Raw genomic sequence first — 23,486 nt, 5'->3', positions numbered from 1 at the left:
CACTAGATGAAAAAAAAAAAAAAAAAAAAAGGGTAGGCTCTTCCAGGAGAATTTTTACCTAGTCAGCAGTCGAGAGCTGGTTCCTGAATTACTAAACCAATAAGGGACTCACTAATTCTCAAGCTTCCTCACTCACACATACACAAATTGGAAAGAGGAAGAGAATGTGGAGATTAAATGGGTGCAGTAGAGAGTACATGTCTGAGGAGAAACCAAAATGCACGGAAAAAACTGGTCTTTGAACAATGTCAGGAAATCAGCTCTGCTCCACATCGCTGTGTTAAACGTCCTGGACAATGCCAGGAGGGCACTGAGCTATTTACAGTGCTGGACAGGCTTTCTATTGAGACAGTAGAGAGCTCTGGCAATGGAGCCCTGATGGGCTGGTAGAGTCCATGCCAGTTACTCTGCCCTAGTAGAAACAGACTCTAAATTCCTTGCCAGGCTTCTGTGGCCAAACACTCTCCCCACTGAGACTGGCTAAGGAACCAAGGGCCTTTGCAATACCTTTCAACTATGTTTTAGGATGGGATGAGTCTGCAACATGTTGACTGTTAGGCAGTAGAGGGTGATGCTTAACACAAACTTCATAGTCAGAGAACTTGGTTCAAATCACTGTGTCAGTACAAACTGTTTGGTCTTGGCTTCAATTTGTTTCATCTGTAGAATGATGTCAATAATATTTTGAGGGTTAAGTTACATAATGCTTGTAAAGCATTTGGCACAATGTTTGGTGGTCAGTAAATATGCAACAAATGGTAGCTGATAATAATAAGAAAACTGTTATAGGTTTACCTCTCACCATGGACTCCATTTAGTGAATATTGACTGGGCATTATTACATGCCAGGCAGTGATTCATTAAAGCAAAAACTGAGCATTTCTATGTACCAGGTAATGTGCTAAGTAGCAGGGGAGAGGTGTAAGCAAGACAGGTCCTCTTGAAGCCTGAGTGTTGGGCAGATGAGGGCAGATGAGAAACAGAAGACTTGATCACCAACTTGTAAAGTAAGAAGAGATGGTTCAGGGCTTCCTTCTCAGGGTCTTCAGGAAGCCTAATGAGTGCTCTGTGCTTCCTCGTAGGCCTTAGAAGTTCTTCTTTCTCATAACTGGATTCACTTGCATCTTATCTGCAGTTCGGCCCTGCCCCAGTTCCCAGGACCAGCCTGGATCCAAGACCAGAGACAATTGGCGCCAGTCCTCCCAGCTTGGGTGGGGGGCGGGGGGGCTAAGGTTCAAATTGCCTTGCAGCTAGTCTGACTGGAGGATGGTGCCCTAGTTTTGTTGCTTGAGGTCCAATCTCATTTTACGCCTTAATTCCCTTTTCGGGCCCTTATTTTTAGAAATGAGCTTCCGCCTTTGTGCTTGTTCCTGAGGACCAGTTCCAAAAACTTATTTAGTGACCCCAGCACTATCTTCCAATTGGAGAGCTACACCTTATTACTGTTGCTGATTTCTGTCTCTAGTGCTGGAGTCCTTATCCTAAACCTCAGTTCAATAGCTCACTTGGACATTTGCTTCTTGCCAGATTCTTCTCAAATGTCTACCCCCTAAATTCCTCTGCTTCCCCTAACCTGTTGTCTAGACAGGGACTGGCCATTGCAAGTAATAATTGTCTATTAGAACTAAACCTCTGGCAGCACTTGGCTTAGTTTTCTAGTGACTAGGTCATCCAGTGGGTGGTTCTTATGCCCAGTTTCACTTGTTTCCATATGCCTCACTGCGTGGCCCAAGATCTGTCATTCCCAATCAGAGACCTTTTCAAGTTAAGCCCCTGAGAAACTCTGAAAATACTACTGCACCTCCTTTAAAAAGCCCTAACAGTATAATTCTTCTGTACTTCACCCATGGGCAAGCCCTTGCCAGAGCCATTTTGTTCATTCATGAATTCATTCATAACATATTCATTGGATTTCCATTATGTGTCAGGCCATGGGATATTGAAATGAACCAGATACGGCTTCTGTCTTTAAGGAGTTCATAGTCTAGTTGGGACAGCTGAACTCATAATACAGATTCAAAAGTTCTACGTGTTCTAAGTTGCTTCGGCCGTGTCTGACTCTTTGCGACCGTATGGACTGTATAGCCTGCCAGGCTCCTCCATCTATGGGATTCTCCAGGCAAGAATACTGGAGTGGGTTGCCGTGCCCTCCTCCAGGGGATCTTCCCAACCCAGGACTCAAACTCCCGTCTCTACTGTCTCCTGCATTAGCAGGCTGGTAAAACCACTAGCGTCACCTGGGAAGCCCAGTACTATAAAGAAGCAAAAAGCAGGGGCAGCTAACTATACTGCAGATGGGTAAGTGGGATTAGGGAAGGCTTCCTGAAAGAGTTGACATCTCTGAATTCTGAAGAACTGGAGGTAGCAGTAGCCAGCTGAAGAGAGGTGAAGGTACTCCCAGGCCTGCCTTCAGGGAACAATGCATAGTTTTCTATAGCTGAGTGTGAAGGAGGAAGAGGACCAGATGAAGCCAGAGAGGTAGGTGGGGGCCAGAAGACAAAGTGCCTTCTTTGCCATGCTAAGGAATTTGAATTTTCTCCTGATTTCTAAAGTGAGAAGTCACAATAATGCAGATTTGATTGGGCAGGGTAAGAGCAGAGGCAGGCAAGCCAAGTAAAGACTGTCAAATCGTAAGAACCATTACTAAGATGATGATGATGGGACTGGGAAGTGTATCTGGATTTGAGAGCCAGAAGAGTAGAAAAGAAAGGACATGGTGACTGACTGGATATGAGGGGAGTAATGAGGAAAGATGATCTGCTTGTTTAGGCAACTAAGTGGGTGGTGAGTCTGCTGCCTAATACAGGAAACACACAAGGAACAGATTTTCAGTAGAGGGAAGGCTGTACTTAATATTGTGAAATAAAGTTCCCCAGTTCCTCTTTCCTTTTAGTAAAATAAACCTGTCGCCCAAAGGATGCTATTGACAAGCTACCTTTACAGAATTCAACTGTAGAATGAAATGTTTTGTGTACAGGCCATATGAAGATGATACAATTGGATAAGCATTGTACTTAAAAATTAAATTTCATCTATCTTGGTTAGTTGGAAGGCATAGAAGTAAATGAAACCAAAGTGGAAAAAACTTACCCCATAGACGAGTTCCCCAACCATGCCATTCCATATCTTAGTCTCAGGATCCCTTGCACCGTATTTCCCGTCACCGACAATGGACAATTTGTATTTGATCCTTACATGTTTGGCTATTTCATAGGCTAAATCTACACAATAGCCTTCATATCGCTCATTTCCTTCCAGTTGCTCATGGTTCTTCTTATACATTACATATGGTGATTCCTTTGGGACCAGAAGAAAGATCAATGGGTTACTCCTATACATTTTTCTAAGAGATAATAAATGTAATAATGAAGTCTTATTTCCCTGTGGTTATTGAGGTTTGGCGTGTTAAGAGAGCTTTTAAAAATGTTTGCTTAGTAAGCAGAAGAGCCTCGATCGACTGTTCATGGGGGCACATATTCCTTGGAGTCCTTAATCAATGATTTAAAGAAGTAGAGAAGGATTTAAGTCCTTTTTGAGGGTTTGAGAGAAAAATCAGTTTCCACCTAGAGAGTCTTTGATTTAGTCAAATTGGACAGAGGTATTTCCCACAGTTACATGAAGGTGAACTGCCTTTGATTTCTTGGGATTTACCATGTCAGAACTGCAGCCAGCCCTGGCAAGCCCTAGGGAAGCACTGTGATCTTTGTGAGGTCAGGGTCTGTAGCTTATTCATTTTTATATCCCCAGGGCCTAGTATAGTACCTAGCCCAAAGTGAGTATTTGATTTGTATATTTAAACGAAAGGTAAACTTTAGCTGAATCTCCATTCAGTTAATCACAATTTCAGACCTACTGGAACAGCCATTTTTAACCTGGGTTTGGACTTCATTCAGAAATGAAACATTTTTAGAAAAACATTTCAAAATAAATGAAAATATTATGTCATATCTCAATAGTGCTTTAGATTTTTCAGAAAAGCTTTACACGGTGAATATTGCCTTGAAACATCGTATGACATGAGTAGGAGACTATTATTATGCCTATTCCACAAGTTAAAAAATAATACAACTTGAGGCTCAGAGAAGTTGCGATTTGTACCGTTAAACTCAGGTTAGTGACAAGCCTAATATTAGAGCTCTGACCTACTCTTTCCTTTTGTCTCCCCTACAATGAAGTATTCCATTTCAGGTCTAGATGAAGCATCAGTCCATGGTATGGGGTGTTTAAGAGGATTATTATTGCTCAGTTGCTAGGTCATATCTGACTCTTTGCGACTCTATGGACTGTAGCCCCCCAGGTTCCTCTGTCCATCGGATTTCCCAGGAAGGAATACTGGAGTGGGTTGCCATTTCCTTCTCCAGGGGATCTTCCCAACCCAGGAATCAAACTCGAGTGCCCTGCATTGGCAGGCAGATTCTTTACCACTGAGCCACCTAGGAAGCCCTTGTTTAAGAGGATAATGACATCTAAGACTGTTGCAAATTCCCTATTCTTTTTTTAAAATTGACATTCTTTCATCATCATGGCAAGATATTTCAAAAAGTTCCTAAGTTGACATGTTGAAAGTTTCTGTTTGAAACTTTGACTGTTTGAACTTGAGGTCTTTCCTCCTGGCTGAATTCCGCTTTTCAGAAAACAGAAGTCTTGCTGTACAGAAAGCCCACCTCGTTCTCTATACTTACCAGAATAGTGGTGACGACTATGGTCCGGTTCTCTGCAGATGCACTGTCATTGCTGATCTGCTGATCCGAGAAAGGCACAAACCTTTCGTACTCATTCCAGTAGCCAGCCTGGAAAGAGCAGACATTTGACCTGGTTGCCTATTTTTCACTCAAAAAGTGCTGCCTGAAATTCAAGTGCTCTTGTGGAATGAAAGTTTTTTAGTTGCTCGAGCCTTCCAAGGATTGAGGTCCTCTGTCCCTTTGTCTTGCCACCCCCACCAGGACCACAACACTGACACACACCAGAGTGCTGCTAGCTCCTTCACCCTGGGGCTCCCATCCCTGCTTTGCTTTTACTGATATTTGGTAAAAGGAGTTAGCCTACTGTAGAATGATCAGGCTTTTTGATTCTTTAAACTCAGATAGCAGAAGAATCCTTTCCTTAGGACTGTAGGGAATCTGGAGTGTGGGGGATGGGGTGGGGTGGGAAACCACCGGTGGAGTATCCTGTAGAAGTGGTACAAGATATTTTATATTCTAAGGTTTTATCAAGTGACTACTAAATTCCCACCTCGTGACGATTAGCATGAGAGAAGCAAAATGGTTATTATGAAATTTAGCTGTAGAGAAAGGTACTTTGTCCGGAGTCCTTTTGGTAGGCGAGTTGGCAAAATGGAGAGATTACCTACTTTCTAATTCTTTTGCTAAAATCATGTGTATCTTGGCAGCTTCTGTTTAAAGTAGCGGTCCCCAACCTTTTTGGTACCAGAGACTGGTTTCATGAAAGACAATTTTTCCATGGAGCCGGGGGAGGGGGGATGGTTTAGGGTTGATTCGAGTGCATTACATTTATTCTGCACTTTATTTCTATTATTATTACATCAGCTCCCCCTCAGATCATCAGACATGAGATCCTGGAGGTTGGGGAGCCCTGGTTTAAATAACATGCTAAAAAATTTGTAATTCCTTCCTGTATTGTAGGAAGCTGTGAATAACTCTTGAGTCTATCGCTTTTAAAGAACCTGCCTCAGAGGGAAATAGTCCTTTTACAATGTGTAGATGGAACACTTTGATTACAAGACAGCTCTGCATTGTAGCTACACTATTCACTGAATTTTAAAGGCAAACAGGATGTGTGGGAATTTGCTCTGGGTGTGTTTCCTAACATGTATTTTCCTGCATCCGAGGGCTATCACTTTCTGAGTGATTTTTCACTGGGATATCTGTTTGGGTTACTTACCTTCCGAGAGCCAGTGACTTTCATTTCATACACATCGATGGTATAATTTGTCCTCCGTCCATAAGTGTCAAATTGTATGTTTCCAGTCATTCCTTGTACTTGTACCTGGTAGAAAGGGGAAAATGTAAATTTTTTAAATAGCACCACAATATTGCCTTCTAAGTTCTTTGCAATGAGGTCTATGGACAGATCTTGGAATATTAGAGAACGTTTATCTTGAGCCAATGAGCTATATCCACCAGATCAGGTCTGCACAGATCTTCATTTTCTCCCCAGTATTTTGTAAGTATGGCTTTTAATGAGGCTCTTAGTGGTGTAACAGGCAGTTTCTTTTTTATTAGAGTATAGTTGCCTTACAATGTTGTGTAAGTTTCTGCTGTACAGAGAAATGAGTCAGTTATCTATATATATCCCCTCTCTGCATTTCCTTCCCATATAGCTCACCACAGATCATTGAGTAGAGGTCCCTGTGCCATACAGTAGGTTCTCATTTGGTATCTATTTTATACATAGTATCAATAGTATATATATGTCAATCCCAATCTCCTAATTCACCCCACCATCACCCCTTTCCCCCTTGGTCTCCATATATTTGTTCTCTACATCTGTGTCTTTATTTCTGCTTCACAAATAAGATCATCCAAATCATTTTTCTTGATTCCACATATATGTGTTAATATATGATACTGATTTTTTTCTTTTGACAAGCAGTTTCTTATATGATACAGTAAGGGCTCTGCTACTACTTTTTCAAGGACTTGAAATGTCTGCCATCAGTCTTTTCTGAAAAGAGTATCCCAAAGAGTATTCTTAACTAGGATAATGTGTTCCTCTGGACTGTGAGTTCCTTGGGGACTGTGACTGTCTTATCTTAGTATTCTCAGTGTCCAAACATAAGCTGATTTCAGTCACAGGGCTCTGAAGCTCCTGGATTCATACCATAACTTCATCACTTACTAACTGTATGACCTTGGGGATGTTCCTTAATGCTTTTGAACTTCAGTGTACTAATCTGTAAAATGGGAAAGCCTACCTATCCCACTGAGTTGTTGGGAGGATTAAATGAGCTATCCATATGTCATGTTTAGATCAGTGTCTGGCATGTGCTGAGCATTGCAATACATGTTAGCTCTATTAATAATAATAATTATTATTAATCAAAATGAGTTTTGTTTCTAATTCTTGAGGGCTTTGCACATTTACCAACTACCATAGTAACAGGACTGAGTTTTTCCTCTTATTTAACCTATTCCTAGCTACAGACAGGTATGGAGAGCTAGGTCATGGAGGGATAATCTGTAGACTGATGAAATTTGTTAAGTTTAGGGAGTCAGGGGTACTGAATGCTACAGAAAACAGAGGTGCTGGAATAGCCTGAATGTCTGGTTGGGATGCCAAATACAGAGGCGTGGATAGCATGATTTTTCCTTGGTCTGGGTCCCATATTATGAACTAATAAGAGGTTGCCTCTAATGGGTGCAGAGATTTCCTTACCTATTTTTGACAGTTCAAGGGCACTGGATGAAAGACCTTCTTTAAATATGGCATTATTGTTACCCACTTGAATTACTCATCTGGTGAGTATGGGTCAAGGAATTTGCTTCAGAGAAAAAGAATCTGTCTTATCCTCCCACGATGAAAGGATGGAATACTTTTTCATCACTTATAGAAAAATGACAAGCTGTTTGTTAAGCAGGTCAGAAGTGGTAATAGGCTTGTGCGGCAGAAGAGAAAATTGATGGCAAATAGTAGTGGGCATCCTTTTAAAGGGAGGGGCCTTGTTCACCACCTATAGGAGACCATGGAATATCTGTTGAAGGAGAAATGCCCCCATGTGACTTCCTGAAGACAAGACGATTGTCCTACTGACCCAACAAACCTAAGCTCTACTGTCAGCTTAGGCTTGCAGGGAAGGTGACATCATGCTTCCGGCTAAAGAAAAGATTCTTTGTTGAGGGATGGGTCTGATGTATGCATGAGGGATGGGTCTGTGATGCATGAAGTGTTCTTTACACTCTGAGCATTGAACTCTGGGAGAGGAGATAGTTAGGGTAGAGACACTGGCAGAGGAACGTATTAAGGAAATCCTTCATTGCTGAAAATAGCAAAGGCTTCCAGTCTCATTAAGAATTGTATATTTCTAAAGATTCAGCCTATCTGAGCATGATCTGCAAACTGGACAACAGCCTAGACTGATCAGAACTTTTGGTGAGCACAAGTCGAATTGGACTACCACTCCGAGAGAAGTCTATTTTTAAGGATATGAATGTCAGTGACAGTTTCCCAATCCTCTCCACCCTGCACCTCAGGCTATATTAGGTGCTTCTCCTCTGGGTTCCCATAGCACTCCATGTGGAACTTCACCATAACATTTAAATCATCTATGTATTTCCGCCTCTCCTGCTAGACTGGGAGCATCTAAAGATGGAAAGGCATTCTTTTTCTGTGTTCTTGGCAACGAATCCAGAGCCTGGGATAAAGCAGGGTTCAATACATGCTTACTGAACCAGTGGACAATTTTCAATGATTTAGAATTGTGACATATTTCAGTAGACCACGCTAAGGCTAATCTTTGCACTGTTGGTAGATTGTAAGGATAATCATTACCCGATCTGCAAGTGGCTGTAAGGTTTTCAAAAGCACTTCTTTACATATTAGCAATTTAAATATGAGTTCCCTCATATTATTTCATGTTTGCATATTAACTTTGAGCCTGATACATAGTCGTTGGTACTCAGTAAATATTTGTTAAATGAATGGTGTGATTATTTATTCATTAAAACAGGCCCCTTCGGAGCCTCTATCAGGCAATGATTTTGTTTGCCAGATTTCTTTGAAGGAAGAATATGATTGATTGAGCAACAACTATGTGCTAGTCACAATGAGGAATACTTTTACATCATGCATTCTCACTTTTAATTAACTTAAATAAAATGGAATTTCTTTTAATATGGTAAAGTCTTTAGTGCCTTAGGCCATCCTCTCTAGCAGTCCTCTGAAAACCAATCATTTGTCACAAGGTAACAGGTACTTGGGGAAGAAGCTGATAACTGTCCAGCCCCTCTGAAGCCATAGGCTGGCCTATGGAAAGAGGAAAAACATCCTTCCTGCTGAGTGTCTGATCATGAGGGCCTGGGGAGGAAGGTTACTTACCTGGCTTACAGCTTGAGTTTTATCAGTGAGTCAGACATTCAGAAACAATTTGTGCCATAATATGATTAATCTAATTTTTGTCTTGCCAAATTCATTTTTCATCCTTCACTCTGGTAGCTAGTTTTGTATTGGGGGAAGAGAGTCCTTTGTGTCATGAATGGGGAGTCAATTGGAGATGCTGGAACTTCCCCCTTGAGGTTTTTGTTGATGAAAACTCCTTTTGATTCACTCTGAGGGAGTTTTATATTTCACTCATCATTATGTTTCACCTGACAATACAAATCTTGTAACAGCTATGAAGGTTGAATTTAATTAACTGCTCTTCAAAAATTGTGCAGTGCTACCCTCCATAAAACTACACTTAGGGCATTTGTTAGGGAACTGACATAATGACATAAAAATCTGCATGATGGGAGAATGAGTCATATCTCTTTCTTGGAGAGACACACAGGGGCTACTAACCCTTTTTGATTGAATGCTTCCAACTTGGCAAATTGAAGGCAGCAGTAAGAGAGCCAACTACACAAAATGATGTATGTTATGAGGCCATTACAGGCTCTTCGTTGCTGGGTTGTGCACAGAATTCTTTTATCATTGTTGATCTCTTTGTTGATTTGGATATTCCAAACATCAGGATAATTAAAGAAGGAGAAATAAGAGAGTCTTGTACTGCTGAAGGCTCATTTTAATGCAAGCAGGCATATGTAGCATAACACAAAATATTCAGGAAAGATCTTTTGCTTGGAAAGCTGCACTGAATGGGTGATGCTCCTTCTAGTGTGAATAATGGAATCTGTTCAAAGGATACTGCTCAAAGCCTGAAATGCTCTCCCACCCAGTAACTACTAAAAACAAATGACCTATTTGACTGTCTAGCCATTGATTCCTTGTACTTTTCTTTAGGATTTTTCTCTAAGGCATTGGGGAAAAGCCTCTTAAGTAGGCGTAAAAAGGGATCGTGTTCCTGCCTCTCACCTTGTAGAATATAGTATTACAGGTTCTTTTTGACAACAGAAACACTATCACACTGGCTCTATTCCACAGTCCATCCAGGATAATAATTGGCTGATAAGTCAGGATGCCAGTAAGGTCTACCTTGAAGATACGAGCTTCCTAGAGAATACCCCAGTCCCCCTAAGTAATGTCATTTTCTGGAAAGTCTGAATTTTTGGAAAGCCATTTTCATGTTTAATCTGCAACTTTCAAGGATATTGAGCTTGATTTACTCTCCACACCATAGTAAGAGTGAAATATTCATTTGCCTTAAATTTACTGATAGCATTTCTTAAGCTTCAAGGAAGAACCTTCTAGTTTTAGATGCCTAGATTTTGATGAATACATATAGATGCTTATCTTTCTGTACACTTTGAACAGTCTATAGACTCTGATCCTCTTCCTTTTAGGGTGTCTTTTCTCAGGATTGATGGCCTTTTGGGTCTTTACAAGGTACCCCCAGCTTCCCTGGTGGCCCAGATGGTAAAGAATCCACCTGCAATGCAGGAGACATGGGTTCAACCCCTGGGTTGGGAAGATCCCCTGGAGAATGGACTGGCAACCCACTCCAGTAGTCTGGCCTGGAGAATTCCAAGGAAGAGGAGCCTGGTGGGCTATAGTCCATAGGGTCGCAGAGAGTTGGACACAACTCAACGACTTTCACTTTCACTTAAGGTACTCCCACCCCAATTACCCATTGTGGGCATTACCATTTTCAGAGCTCTCTCAATATCAATTCCTTGACTCCAGGGCACAGCAGGGTTTGCTAAGCAGTCTCCAGCACTGCCTCTCCGGGACACGTCCACTCGCTGCCTCCTCAGGTAGCGGAAAGCTTCTGCTATGACCAGTATTGCATCGTGCGTCAGTGCAGATGTATACTGAAATGGACGTATGGAAAACAAGATATCATGACAAATGAGGCTCTCCAAACTTGCCTTATTCCTTATTTTCATTCATTTCCAACTCTTGTTCTATGAACTCACCCTCTTAATTATTTGAATCAATGGATCTCTCTGGGCAAGCCTGACTTTGATCCATTCTAGAATGATGCAGCTTACCTCATGTGCACACAGGTTAAGATTATTAAGATCAAATGGCTCAAGGGAATCGCTCTCTTGTTCTCAATGCTGTGTTTTGTATCGAGTGAGTGACTACTACAAAGGCCAGGTCCTTTATAGAGAGTGAAATATGTGGGAAGTTAAAGGATGGCATATGTAGATTGGAGAGGAAATAGCATATCCTAAAGCAAGGTTGGGTTATTGCTGTTTCTAATAGAAAATTCAGATCTGGTGTTTACTTAGGGGAAAATGGAAATAGCTAAGTTAGACAGCTTGAAATTAATTTGGAGGGAAACATTAATCATTTCTGTCTGGACCATGTTTCTGGTGAACTGGGACTTCTGGCCAGCAATAAATCAGTTTTTGTTTCCTGGGGGAGGCGGTGAGGGGGGAGGGTAGCGAAATCTAAAGCTGGTTTTCGATGGTATAAAATTGCAATTGTTATTGAGTTTTAAATCTGATAATGTTGACAATTCATAGGCAATGCTTCATGATGCTACCTTTTCCAGGCAAGAACAGTTTCAAGAACAGTTACTGTCTATTCCTTGGATAAACTGTACTGATATGCTCTACTAAGGATGAGGCCAGTCATTTAACACAAGGGATTTGATTATCTGCAGTTGACATGGTGGATGCCTTTTCATTAACTGAATCAACAAAGTATGATTAAAATAAGCTGGCCCCTGTTTTGCAGGGGTGACAAATACTGGTAGAATATAGAACTCTTGATTTTTTTAAAAAATGAAACTAAAAATGCCCTAGAGGGAATTGTCTCTCTCTATAGTATGTCCCTATACAAGTGTGAGTGAATACATTGTCGTCTTTAGAACTATCAACTTACTTTTCTGACTTTTCTCAAGTTACTTTTCTTATATCAATTATGACAGTAACAAGGGACATATGTTCTTTCATGAAAAAAACAATCTGCAAACTACATACAGCCAACATGGCAGTGATTTTTTTTTTCCAGCTGACTGCATAAATTGTCAGCAATCTTTCTATAGTCCTCTGCCAGCCATGCCAAAATAGCTATTTAATTTTCTACTTTTTTAGCTTCTACTTACTAATGTGTGAGTATCTAAAAAAAGCCCCCAAAAGAAATGTTCATAAAATATAGACTAAATTAAGCATCAGAATTTTAATTTCTACACAATTTTATTTCCTAATCAAAAATATTGTCCATCATTTTCTAAAGCAGACTTTTTGTCTGACTGATATAGAGCAAGGTTCCATAATGGGTACTGCAAGTCAAAGTAATCTGAAAGTTGTAACCATCTATTGAAATATTCCATTTTCCTAAGTTATTTGAAGGGTTTGCTTATAAGCCTGAACAGTTCTTCTCAGTAAATTCTGAGAATTTTGCATCATGCATATTATGAGTTACCAACGGATAATCCAGAGCTGAGATTGTCTTCTTTCCCTTTTGTACAACTTCTACAGCTTCTAAACAGGCATAAATGACTCTTTAGTACCCTTTACAGACTTTTACTCTTGTCCATTTTTTTGTGTGTGTGCCTAACATAGTGTCTAACACATTGTAGATACCCCTAAAATATTGACTAAATGAATTGTTTCCTTCTACCTATTGCCTGCTAAATCTAAGGATGGCAAAACAGTGGATTGGCAGTTATATGAAAATATGTTTGTATAAGCTCACCCAGATGTATGGGCAGATTTAGCCCATAAAAAGACTTGACTCATTAAAGAAGTGCAAATCAAACCATAGGGAGATATTACCTCACACCTATGAAAATGGCTGTTGTCAAAAAGACAACAGTAAGCACTGGTGAGGATGTGAAGAAAAGGGAACCCTCATGCACTGCTGCCAGGAGTGTAAATTGGCTTAGTCACTGTGGAAAACAATATGGAGGGTCCTCAAAAAATTCAAAATAGAACTGCCATATGACTAGCAATTCCACTCTTGGGCATATATCTGAAGGAAATAAAATCACTGTCTCAAAGAAATATCATATCCCCCATGTTCACTGCAGCAGTATTTACAATAGTGAGCACACGGAACAAACCTGTGTCCCTCAAATCATCAAATGGTGAATGGACAAGGAAAGAAAGTGATACATACCATACACATATATACTCATACGTCAACTATATTTCAGTAAAAATATACATGCACGCACAGAACACAATGCAGCATACTCAGTAATCCATCAAAAGAAAGAAATCCTACAATGTTTGATAGGCAGATGGCATTATGCTAAGTGAAATATGTCAGATAGAGAAAGACAAATACTATATGATCTCACTTATATGTGGATCCTCCCCAAAAATGAGCTCATTAGAAACAGAGAACACAGGTGAGGGCTGGGGAACAGGGAGAAATGAATGAAGGTGGTCAAAAGGTATAAACTTCCAGTTATAAGGTTGATAAGTTCTGGGACTGTAACATATATCATGGTGACTATAGTTAATAATATTGCCTTGTAAATATTTTTGAAAGTTGCGAAGGGAATAGATTTTTTAAAAGTTCTCATCATGAGAAAAAACTGTAACTGTGGTGGTAATGTTAACTCATTGTGGCGATCATTCTGCAATATACACACATATCAAATATACACATATATCAAATCATTATGTTGTGTACTTAAACCTAATACAATGTCACATGTCAGTCGTACCTCAATAAAAAAATAAAATCATCATCTTAAAAAAGAGATTTGACTACAAACGATTCATCATAGGAATTGTGGCCATAGTTATTGAAACATATGAGGCCACTGGAAAAATCTGGCATGTATGAAGTAATCGCTACAATCACAGAGGACCACTTAACTACTGCATGGCTTAAATTATTTTTTTAAAAAGGTGTTTAACTTATAACTTACAACTTTTCTAGAATATATCAATTACACAAGGTAAGGTCGCACTTGTATTATGTTGATGTGACCTATACAGGGTGGTCCTGCATGGGTGATTCAGAATGTATCTCTTTTCTGTCTATGTGCCTATTGTTCCTCTTTATTGTATTCTTCCCAGGAGGAAAGATATGAGGATGAGCATCTCCAAACCATAAGAAAGGATATGTCCCCTCCCCTTTCCTTTTTTAGGGAAGGGCCTTGAACCTTGGCTCTACTTTGATTCCTCATCTAGATCACAAGGATCCCATAGTCATGGTACATACATGCGTTCACTGTATCAGGAAGGAAGAATTTAAAGTCTGTTTCATACTTAAATCAATGCACTAAGGGAATGGGTTACTTAAAATTCATTGGAAAGATCCTTTGTGTAACATGAATAACTTCCCCCCATTTATCTGTTTTAATTCCTGATTTTAAAATAATAGGATTTCTAGCCATAGGGGAACACGAATGAAAAATGTGCACTTTAAGCATAACTTTCTGCTTTTAATGTTCTTATCTTGATTTCATGAAAACGAGCAACTTAGGTAATCTAATTATTTAAAGACACTTTTGTAGGCAGGAAAACATTTCCATTCAATATATGCATAGGCAACACATATTCTGTATTAGAACCTAATTCACTTGGGTGTTCTGAGATTCATGAAACTTATTAACACAAAGCAATCACATCAATAATGTAAAATCTAATTTTCCATTTCAGACTATCAATTTTCCTTACCTATTCCCACTGCCCCCACCCTTTGTCCAATTTAGGTTCTTGTAAAATTGTAAGTTATAAGCATATTAAAAATAAAATTCATTAAAAAATTAAGTTACCATTTCCAAACACTGGGTTTAAAAGACCTCCTTCTAATAGCTTCTTTATTTGCGAATTTAGTTTTCAAATGCAGGAGCATCACCTGCAGTTGTGTTTTAGCATCCTTGAAACACTTCTGAGGGACAACCACTTGATCACCGGATGGCCATAAATATATAAAGGCCATACTAAGATGCTCTGGAAAGCTGGCCTAAGGTTTCTACATGCTGTGGAACATTACCTTTAGTGGTGCATTCTTGGCTTCAGGAAATTCCCTTTCATCCAGCCTCACCCAGCGCTGAATGAACTGCTGAACCATAGGGTTTTCATTGTTGACAATCTGGAATCCTGTAATGTTGGCTCCCCCATGCATGACTCTTTCTAGCAAAATATCGGTAAAACCCTAGAAAGAGATTGAGAGAGAATTGTGATTGTGAGAGGTCATGCATTCTTACTCATTGTATCTGTTACAATGCTAAGGAAGAAATGAAAGTTCCTTTCCCAAGATCCTTCTTTAGCAATCAAAAAAACTCTGGACAGATGGTTACATGTCAATTACATCTCAACAAAAACCAAAATCACAACAAACAAACAACTCCTGATACAGACTAATTCTTAGGGCACTCTGAAACTACAGTCATGATGGAGAAAATATACATCCTTCCATTTTAGTGCCCATGTTTTTATTTAGTGTAGTGACTGAAAGGACATACATCAGAGTCAATTTTAAGTGAATGTTTTTATTTCTTTCATTTACCTATATATTTTTAAATCTTTCTTCAATGAATACAAATACAATGATTCATGTAACTGGAAACTGTTCAAAAAGTGGGCACTAGCTAATATGCCAAATACAGCAGATTGCTTTTCAGATTTGAATGATGAGTGATTTCAACATTTGTAATTTACAAAAATGCCAAAGAGTGAAACTGACAGCTTGGTTGTATGTGATGGTACAAACCCCAGGGTATGTCTCACATGAGTCCATGAATGAGTTTTGACAGCTACTTATTAGTATCCACCATTTTCTTCTTCTTTTGTTCTGGTTTCTGTCTGTTGTCTCAGCCACCTAAGCCTCCTGAATGAATCTCTTCATGTTCATATCATGCCATCTTCACCTGGGTATCACCAGTTCCACTGGGCATTGCTATTTTCTGAGATACCTCTCCCAGGAGTTCCTGCTATTTCTGCTGGATAATTGGCTCTTGCTAGTTGCTTTTGATGCCCTTAGGTCCTCAGTGGGTTGGAGCCAATATTTATACTCATAAATAAATTTAAAGAATTCTTTCCCCTTCCTTTAGATTCTCCTCCCCAATATTTACATATAAAATTGTTTCAAAAATAAAGTTGAAAGAATTATGCAGTGACAATGAAGTAGTCACTTCAGATTTTACAATTAACATTTTTCTATCCATCCATCAATCCATTTCATTTTTGGGATGCTTTTCCAAAGAAAGTTGCAAATGTTAGAATACTTCATACCAAAGACTTCAGCATGTAGGTCATTAACCAGAGTTCAGTGCTTGAAGTTTTCATCCTTCCTTTCCTTCCTTCTTCTGCTGCTGCTTCTTTTTTTTAAAGGCTTTCTTTTTAAAGTCTTTATTGAATTTATTACAATATTGCTTTCATTTTTTACATTTTGTTTTTTTGGGCCCAATGCATGTGAAATCTTAGTTCCCCAATCAGGATTGAACCCACATCCCCTGTATTGGAAGGCAAAGTCTTAACCACTGAACTACCAGGGAAACCCCCATTTCTTTCTCTCTTTTGATAAAATTTACATCCAATAAAATGCACAAATCTTAAATATACCACTCAGTGGGTTTATAAATGCATACACTATATTACTTAAATCCCTACTAGTTCTCAAAAGTTTTCTTTTTTTGCATTCTAAGTTTTCATTGAAGTATAATAATCATATAGAGAAGTGCACACATCTTTAGGTATAGGCTGATGAATTTTCACAAACTGAACGCATGAATGTAACCAATACCCAGAAGCCCCGCTCTTGTATGCCTCTCTAGTTACCATTCTGATGCCTGCTTCTTTTAATTCTATGTTTCTTTAATATGGGCAACAAGGCAGTTGTTGAAAATATTTTAGTGAAGCAGCGTTTTCAGTTATTACTCCTCACCCCACTCCTCTTCCTTTCATATGTGGGATATGAGCCAAAGAGTTTGCATCACTGAGAACTATTCCTCCTTTCCAATGATCACAAGATGTTTTTAAAATGAATATTAACTTGTTAGGATGAGTTTTCTCCCAAAGGTCTCCTTCCTGAAATAAACAAAGACTCAATGATTTCTCCCATGTGTTCCCCTTTGCACAACAATCAGCAGAAAGGCTTGCTTGTGTGTAAAGGCACGAAGAGGCTCCAGATGCGGCTTAAGCCTAACTATTATCCAACTCCCAACTCTCACCCCCTAAACATACATACAAATAGAAAGCCGAGGACAAAACTTCAACAAATGGCTTTAAGTCATTTGCTGTACCAAACCATATTTGCAAGTTAAAAAGTATTACACAAGAGCATTGAGCAACTGTCCATCTGTCTGCTGGTGGGGGCTCTCTGGTGTTGGCCTGAAAGAGGGAGCCCCTTTCTTTGAAAGAAAAGAGTTAAGAAAGCTTCTGCCACCATCTTGGTCCCCAGGGTCAATGGTCATAGTGTGCCCTAGGAAATAGTATTTCCTGTACCATTTATACTTTGGATAAGCCTCACACTCCCATTTCCTTCATACTATAGCATGTTAAAATGGCAACACAGGATTAACAACAGGGAGGGCGAGAGAAAGGATCCCAGAAATCTCACATCTGCCTTAAGGCATAAGAGCCAGCACTTCAGTCTTGTTACTCACCACAGCACCCCCCCAGAAACATTTTACCTCACTATCTTTTTCTCAGCAGAGACACTAAAAGGAGGGGTCCAATTCAAATTTACACCAATCACCTCCACTTACTTCTATAAGGCTTTGGCTCTGCCACACAGGCGCCATATATTCCCGCTTGGCTGTCTTCCTCCCTGTTAAACATACTGTAATTTGGAAGTATCTCCATAAGAACACTCTGCACTCATGTTTCTACCTCACAGCAACCATATCACTGAGGACCTAGAAGTTTCTCAGTCAGCCCATGTTTTATGACACACATAGCTGGGATTACGTTCTGGCACTTCTCAGACTGGAATAGCCTGGAATGCATCCTTAGCAGCACAAATCAACCCAGGGGAAGGTCACCTCAAATGGCTTGTTCGTCTGGCAAGACCTCCACAACATTAGCTCTTGCCAACTGCCCTGAGGGCTTAAACCCATCCACATGGGCAGAAAGCCTAACACAGCCCCATGGACAAAATGGAGAGAGAAGTGCGGTAGAAAAAGGAGAGGGACTTCCCCTGGTGGTCCAGTGGTTAATACTCTGTGTTTCCACTGCAAGGGGGCATGGGGTTTATCCCTGGTTGAGGAACTAAGATCCCGCAAGCCGCACAGTGTGGCCAAAAACAAAACAAAATAATACAAAAACAAACAAAAAAAGGAGGTAATAGAATTTAGGAAGATGAAAGGAGAGATCTTGCTGCTAAAGGGCAAAAGTAGGCTGGCTCCTGGTCCTAACTCTGCCTCTGTCCTATTTGTGTACCGTTTGTTTGCGATCTCTTATCAGATTCTACAGCTTGAATGTTGCCCCGGTGCCCAGCATTTAGATGCAGTGAGTCACAGTTCTCAAGGTTGAGATAATCAAGGCTGGATTTTCCCTAATCCCTCTGAAAAAAACACGACTGCAGCAGAGCTAACCAACAATTATCAAGGACATAAAAGGGAAAAAGAGAAATCAGGCAAATGGTAGAGAAGGGGATATAAAGAAAGCTGTTCTGGCTAAAGGCAGGAGTTGCTCGTCCTTCTATTTCTAACACTTTTTTTTTTTTTAAAGAATTTTCTTTTGGTATCAACTATTGTTAAATTACATGATTCAAATGCCACTGACAGTCCACAGGATTGTAAAAATTAAAGCTTGATTCTTTCTATAGCCTCTTCAGACATACACTAATGCAACAGAGCTGACATCTAACACATAGGAGGGGAAAGGAGGAAAGAGAGAAAAGGCTGATGGCAATTCAGAGAGAGGGTCTGTTTAAAGGGCAGATTTGGTTGGATTCTGGTCTTTCTCCTCCTCCTATTTGAAGGCATTGCAGCATCCCATAATAATCTTTGGATTTTTATGGTTATGACACTTGTAACGCTAAAGGCAGGCTGAGGATCCCCCCAAACCAATGTAAAGACACACAGCAGAGGGGATGATACAACATCCAGAGTGGGGGTAAGTGTACGAAGATGGATGTTAGGAGAGAAGTACGGACTGAGGGGCAGGGGCTAGCTCTCCTGCTCCTAATTCTCCTATCCCATTATTATTATTATTATATTTAAAACCGAGGTCTGCCTGATAGATCAGTTGGTAAAGAATCCACCTGCAATGCAGGAGACCCTAAGTCAGGAAGATCCACTGGAGAAGGGATAGGCTACCCACTCCAGTATTCTTGGGCTTCCTTTGTAGCTCAGTTGCTAAAGAATCTGCCTGCAATGTGGGAGACCTGGGTTCGATTCCTGGGTTGGGAAAGATCCCCTGGAGAAGGGAAAGGCTACCCACTCCAGTATTCTGGCCTGGAGAATTCCATGGACTGTATAGTCCATGGGGTCGCAAAGAGTCAGACATGACTGAAACCAATAGTACTAAATTTAGTTTTAAAAATCAAACTGGAGATTTAACACATCTTTCTTGATTATTGGCAAAGCAAATAGAAACCAAAGACACAGAAATGGAAAGATTATAATAACATTTGGATTCAAGAGATTATCCCATTATTTTAAAGCGTTTCACCCATTCATTACCTCTGGTTAGATCTCCTCCTTAGGCTGGTGAATCACCTTCTTCAAGGTGGGAAAGTTGAGACTGACTCTCTTAAAACCTCTCAAAAGACATTAACACAAAATAAATGATCAACAAACATGGATGGTAAAGAAAAAAAGTGGAAGAAAGATGGAAGTTAGGAGAGAGGAGATGGCTAAGAAGGGAGATTTTGCTGGTTCCTGGTCCACCTCCAATATCTATCCTATTGCTTATTTCTAGAAAAAGTTTCTAGAGTCTATTATCATGTAAAACCATAGTTGAGAACTGGGGCTTAAGGCTACCCACAGCTTCAGTGAAATAACTAATGCAACAAAAGTGACCAGCAAACATACATTAAGGAGGCAGGAAAAAAGAAAGAGGAGTGGTAGGAACCGATAGTGTGTTAATAAAAGATGGATTCTGGCTAAAAAGTAAGAGGTGCCAGGCTACTGGTCTTCTCTGCTATCTGAATTTAAGACACTGCATTTTCCTAGAATATGTAGCTAGATTTTAGTTGTTGAGCTGGTCATAACCCCTCATGGTGTTTATACTGAGGCTGTGTATCCCTGAAAGCCATGTAAAGACACTGAAACAAAACGAAAACAAACCATGCAGGGTATATAAAACAGGGGAAAAAAATGATGGTGGCAAGGACTATTCTGGTATGATAGGGGAAGTTAGGAGAAATGTTCTGATTCAGGGGAGGAGCTGGCTGGCTCCTGGTTCACTTTCTCGACCTTTGTCATTATTTTAAGACATCTTATTCATCCATACATAGAGACCATGAGATGGGACTATGTCTGTCTAAAACTCTAAGCAGACCCTAATGCAACAGAAATGACCTTCAACCATCTGGATGATAAAGGGGAAAATAAAAGATGAAAGACAGTTACAGAAATTTCAAGTTGAGGTTCATGTTCTAGCTATGTGCTAGGTTTCCACGGAAGGACCGCCTTCCTGTGCTCAGTTGCTCAGTCATGTCCTTCCATCTGTATTCAATTTGTTAATGCAGATACTGTTTCCTTCACAAATTGCTACAGTCTATTTTTTTATGATTATTTAAAAATTTTAATTGAAGTATAGTTGATTTACAGTGTTGTGTTAATTTCTTCTGTACAGCAAAGTGACTCACCTACGTATGTGTATATATATTGGAGAAAGCAATGGCACCCCACTCCACTACTCTTGCCTGGAATATTCCATGGGTGGAGGAGCCTGGAAGCCTACAGTCCATGGGGTCGCAAAGAGTTGGACACGACTGAGTGATTTCACTTTCACTTTCATATATATATATATATATATATATATATATATACACACACACACACACACACACACATATACTTTTTCCTATTCTTTTCCATTATAGTTTAGCATAGGATAGTGAATATAGTTCCCTATGCTAAAAGGTAGGACCTTGTTTTTTATCCATTCTATATACAATAGTTTGCATCTGCTGTTCCCATACTCCCAATTCATCCCTTCCCCCTATCAGCCAGCAACCACAAGTCTGTTCTATAGTACATTCTATTGTTGTGAGAGTCCAGTCTATGAGGATTGTAAACAGAGGCCTCATTTTCCCAATAGGCTCATCAATGACACGGATGGGGGAGAGGCGACGACAAAACATTTAGCGAGCATGAGAATATCTGTTAGAATGGTGTAAAAGGCATAAACTGAGAATCACAGTTATTTTAGGACTGAGGATCTAGATCCATGGCTGGAGGTGTCTGGTTCCAGGAACTCTTTTTGTAATAATTTTCATTTTGCAAGACACCCACAGCAGTCAAAGTGGTAAAGTTAAAGCTGTGAATCCTTGAAACCAACCTAAAGGCAATAACACAGACAAAAGGCCAAACAATAGCCAGAGTGAGAAGGGCAATAAAATGATGGTGATAGAGGGGGACATAGTGGCAGGATGATGGAAGTTAGAAATGGTCTGACCACACTGATGAACCTATTTTCAGGGCAGGAATAAAGATGCAGAAGTACAGAATGGACATGTGGAAACAGAGGGTAAGGACAGGGTGAGACAAATTGAGAGAGTAGCTTTGACATCGGAGAAGACAATGGCACCTCACTCCAGTCCTCTTGCCTGGAAAATCCCACGGACGGAGGAGCCTGGTGGGCTGTAGTCCATGGGGTCGCTAAGGGTTGGACACGACTGAGCGACTTCACTTTCACTTTTCACTTTCATGCATTGGAGAAGGAAATGGCAACCCACTCCAGTGTTCTTGCCTGGAGAATCCCAGGGACGGGGGAGCCTGATGGGCTGCAGTCCATGGGGTCACTAAGAGCCGGACACGACTGAGCGACTTCACTTTCACTTTTCACTTTCATGCATTGGAGAAGGCAATGGCACCCCACTCCAGTACTCTTGCCTGGAGAATCCCATGGACGGAGGAGCCTGGTGGGTTACAGTCCATGGGGTCACTAAGAGCCGGACACGACTGAGCGACTTCACTTTTACTTTTCACTTTCATGCATTGGAGAAGGAAATGGCAACCCACTCCAGTGTTCTTGCCTGGAGAATCCCCGGGACGGGGGAGCCTGGTGGGCTGCCATCTATTGGGTCGCACAGAGTGGGACACGACTGAAGCGACTTAGCAGCAGCAGCAGCAGCAGCTTTGACATATATACACTACCACGTGTAAGATAGACAGTGGGAAGTTTCTGTATATTACAGGGAGCTCAGCCGGTGCTCTGTGATGACCTAGAGGGGTGGGGTGTGGGTGGTGGGAGACTCAAGAGGGAGGGAATATATGTATACTTATGGCTGATTTACGTTGACGTACAGCAGAAACCAACACAACATCCTTCAATTAAAAAAAAATTTCCTCATAGATTAGATTCTGCCAAAGTGGGGGTCGGGGGTGGAAACTAGTCTGACTGCCATAGATCCAGTAGCAGGGGAAAAAACAATAAAGGGGAGAGAGTGATAGGATGGGTGGTATTAGAAGTCAGTGCTTCCTGGTCTTTTTTTTTTTTTTTTTTAACCTTTTGGTGATTTTCAGTTGATGTTTTTCACCCAAACTCTATATTTTGGGAAATTTCGATTTCCTGACCTCCATAAACCTTATTAAAAAATTGATTATAACAGGTTTAGCCATCCGGCACCAATCTCTAACAGTTGCTTTGTTGCTCAGTCGTGTCCAGCTCTTTGTGACCCCATGGACTGTAGCCCGCCAGGCTCCTCTGTCCATGGGATTTTCCAGGCAAGAATACTGGAGAGGGTTGCCATGTCATCCTCCAGGGGATCTTCCCGACCCAGGAGTTGAATCTATGTTTCCTGCATTGCGGGAGTAAGGAGTGTGAAAATGGATATTGAATGGGCACCTCTGGCTGAATGATTTGTTTCCTGGCCAGTTTTTTTTCTCTCACTTTGTGATCTACAAGAGGGACTTGGCCATTCTGTTTGTTCTTTTAAGAGCTGAAGTCTCTGTCTGGCCTCCCTGAAGCTTTCGTCAAATTGCACACAGATTTTATCACCCAAAAGCCATTAGGTAAAAATGGAAAAAAAAGAAGGAACAGGGGTAATATGTGGAGACAGATATTTTAGGAGAGCGCTTCAGGCTAAAAGGAGATGTTTTATGCCTCCTAAGCCCCCATGTCCAGTATTTGGGGATCATCACCCATAATCAGCTATAGTTGGGAAATTAGAATCCCTAGTTGCCTAATGCTTCTGTAAAAATCAAAGGAGTTAGGCTTTCAACACTCAAACCCAAAAAGTAAAAGAGGAAAAAGACGGGATTGCAAGGGTTAGGGAGTAATAAAGTAAAGTATGCATCCTACTAGCTGTCAAATTATTCTTACAGCCAGCTACCTAAGACT

General features: G+C 40.5%; 1 protein-coding gene across 3 annotated transcripts in view; it reads right to left on the bottom strand.

The window, feature by feature from the left end:
• The window catches only part of GRIA3 (glutamate ionotropic receptor AMPA type subunit 3), a 308,412-nt gene that overhangs the window by 88,377 nt on the left and 196,549 nt on the right, over positions 1–23,486 (bottom strand). For all 3 annotated transcript variants that reach the window (XM_055564728.1, XM_055564729.1, XM_055564730.1), the window contains 5 exons: positions 15,022–15,183; positions 10,758–10,925; positions 5,902–6,006; positions 4,683–4,790; positions 3,091–3,297 (listed from right to left, as the gene is read on the bottom strand). In XM_055564728.1, coding sequence (XP_055420703.1) covers positions 3,091–3,297; positions 4,683–4,790; positions 5,902–6,006; positions 10,758–10,925; positions 15,022–15,183 — 750 coding nt within the window. The remainder of the gene's footprint in view (positions 1–3,090; positions 3,298–4,682; positions 4,791–5,901; positions 6,007–10,757; positions 10,926–15,021; positions 15,184–23,486) is intronic.

The sequence above is a fragment of the Bubalus kerabau genome, chromosome X, assembly GCF_029407905.1.
Source record: "Bubalus kerabau isolate K-KA32 ecotype Philippines breed swamp buffalo chromosome X, PCC_UOA_SB_1v2, whole genome shotgun sequence".
Lineage (NCBI taxonomy): Eukaryota > Metazoa > Chordata > Mammalia > Artiodactyla > Bovidae > Bubalus > Bubalus kerabau.
This window is presented reverse-complemented; position numbering and strand designations above follow the sequence as displayed.